This window comes from Bos grunniens, chromosome 29, assembly GCF_055505025.1.
Source record: "Bos grunniens cultivar Pamir isolate PY7600 chromosome 29, Bosgru_T2T1.0, whole genome shotgun sequence".
Classification (NCBI taxonomy): domain Eukaryota; kingdom Metazoa; phylum Chordata; class Mammalia; order Artiodactyla; family Bovidae; genus Bos; species Bos grunniens.
Genome location: NC_141193.1, coordinates 23,183,589 through 23,186,451, shown reverse-complemented (window position 1 = coordinate 23,186,451; position 2,863 = coordinate 23,183,589). Strand labels below are relative to the sequence as shown.

General features: G+C 41.1%; 1 protein-coding gene across 1 annotated transcript; it reads left to right on the top strand.

Annotated features, from left to right (window-relative positions):
- The first annotated feature begins 1,019 nt into the window (after positions 1-1,019).
- On the top strand, positions 1,020-2,051 carry LOC147342288 (olfactory receptor 8A1-like). The gene has a single exon (XM_086384097.1). It carries the CDS (start codon positions 1,020-1,022, stop codon positions 2,049-2,051), a length of 1,032 nt encoding a protein of 343 aa, XP_086240223.1.
- The last annotated feature ends 812 nt before the right edge of the window (positions 2,052-2,863 follow it).

Genomic DNA, 2,863 nt, shown 5'->3' with positions numbered 1-2,863 from the left:
GAAGCTCATTTGTCACTCAGTGATTGAAAGGGCTCTAACTACCAGCCCACACTATCTCAGCTTAGGATAAGGTAACCACATGTTTTCATTTTATGGGCAATATTTTGAGATTGCATAGATGCCAAGAGACTTTCTCCTTCTGGAGCAACATTCAACTGTAAACCTAGAAATAAAACACGAGAAACAGGAGGGTGTTAAAATCTCCAGGAGTGGCTGTTTTATCCCCACCTTCATATTCTTTAAACCTTGCAAAAAATTATCTGAATCCTAGAAAATATTAGGAGTAAGTAGCGTTAGTCACTCAGTCGTGTCTAACGCTTTGCAACCCCAAGGACTGTAGCCCACCAGGCTTCTCTGGATTCTCCAGGCAAGAATACTGGAGTGGGTTGCCATTCTCTTCACCAGGGAATCTTGCCGACCCAAGGATCAAACTTGGGTCTCATGCACTGCAGGAAGATTCTTTACTATCTGAGCCACCAAGGAAGAAGGAGTAAAGATACAAAACAGTTAGGAAAATGTGAATTCAAGATCACTCACTCAGGAACAGAAGCTGATAGCTCCCCTTACCAGAAAGTCTCCTACACAGTCATTTCTCAGTATCTGCAGGAGCTGCTGTGCCATGTTCAACATTCTTATAAGTTTGGGGGAGAGTGGATACATGTATATGTATGGCTGAATCCCTCTGCTGTCCTCCTAAAACTATCACATTGTTAATTGACTATACTTCAATATAACATTTAAAAAATTTTTTTTTGTTGTTGGTATACTTGAATCTTTATTTAGTTTTATTTTATTTTTACTATTAAGGCTACTTGAACAAGGCAATGAAGAAACCCCAGAATTGAAAAGCAATTGATTTTTTTAATATAAATTTATTTATTTTAATTGGAGGTTAATTACTTTACAATATTGTATCGGTTTTGCCATACATCAACATGAATCTGCCACAGGTATACACGTGTTCCCCATCCTGAACCCCCCATGATATAATACAATGAAGACAGCCTTTCATGTCCTAGATGCTGTTGACTGAATCCTCAGATGTGTCTCCAACTGATACCAAAGGGCTGACTCTATACAACCTTTCACAGGCTCTTCTTTCTTATCTCCACAGGGTCCCCAAACAGAGGAGAATGGCTGCAGAAAACCAATCCACAGTGACAGAGTTCATTCTTGGAGGTTTAACAAATCGGCCAGAGTTCCAGCTCCCCCTCTTCTTCCTCTTCCTTGGGATTTACTTGGTCACCATGGTAGGGAACCTGGCCATGATAACCCTGATTTGTCTGAACGCTCAGCTTCACACCCCCATGTACTATTTCCTCAGCAACCTGTCCTTGGTGGATCTCTGCTACTCCTCCGTCATTACCCCTAAGATGCTGGTGAACTTTGTGTCAGGGAAGAACACCATCTCCTATGCAGGGTGCATGGCCCAGCTCTACTTCTTCCTGGTGTTTGTCATTGCTGAGTGTTACATGCTGACAGTGATGGCCTATGACCGCTATGTTGCCATCTACAGACCTTTGCTTTACAACATCATCATGTCTCATCGAGTCTGCTCCCTGCTGGTGGTTGGGGTCTATGCCATGGGGCTCATTGGCTCAACTATAGAGACTGGTCTCATGTTGAAGCTGTCCTATTGTGATTTTCTCATCAGTCATTACTTCTGTGAAATCCTCACCCTCATGACACTCTCTTGCTCTAGCACCTATGACATTGAGATGACAACTTTCTTTTTGGCTGGATTCAACATTGTAGTCACCAGCTTAACAGTCCTTGTTTCCTATGCCTTCATCATCTCCAGCATTCTCCATATCACCTCCACAGAGGGACGATCCAAAGCCTTCAGCACCTGCAGCTCCCATCTTGCAGCTGTGGGATTATTTTATGGGTCTTCTTCCTTCATGTACTTAAAACCCTCCACAGCCAGTTCCCTGGCCCAGGAGAATGTGGCCTCCATGTTCTACACCACAGTGATCCCTATGCTGAACCCTCTGATCTACAGCTTGAGAAATAAGGAGGTAAGGGCTGCCATCCAGAAAACTCTGAGGTGAAAACACTTTGAATGTAAATGTCATGATTTCTCAGGTTGAAAGTGGAATAGAAATATAGGGGAGAAACCCTCTAAAATTCATATGACACATGAATGGAGAAAAACTGCTTCTCAACATGTCTGAATGTTTTCCATCTTCCCTTTCTCCCTTTCACATCTCTCATGCCTCTCGTGTCTGCCTGCCCGTTTTGAGTTCATGTTTTATTCCTTTAGGGATAGTTTGTTTTTGGTTTTGTGTTTTTTGTTTTTTTGTTTGTTTGTTTGTTTTTTGCTTGTCTTTGGCCCTCTGATAAACATCTATCCATCTTGACTGGAACATAAGATAAATTAGAACTTTCAGCAATGAGTTTAAGAGGGTTGTTCATTGATTTCTCCTCTTCTATAAAGAATATATTATCCAAACTAATACTAATTTAAGCCTGTAGTACACATGACAAATGGAGGTGAATTTGAAAGTCACCAAGAAGTAGCAAATACTCTTTCTCAACCAGATTTGTCTGTTTTCTCTCTTATTATGCTGCCACTGTGTACTTATTGCTTCCAAAGTTATTTAAATATTCCTTTACTCAACTAATGCCATAATCACCATCATAACCATAGTATCATCATCACTACATCTAACACTTTTGGATGCTAGTCAACTGTTTGAGTGTTTTGCTAAATTATCTCATTTGAAACTTTGATTTAGAGAGGTTAAATAACTTTCTCCAGATGACACAGCTGGTAAACAATTAACACTGATATTCAAACCCACACCTCATCTTACCCACCCCCCGCCCCATCTCTTGGCCAAAGGTCTCTCTAGGCAGCTTA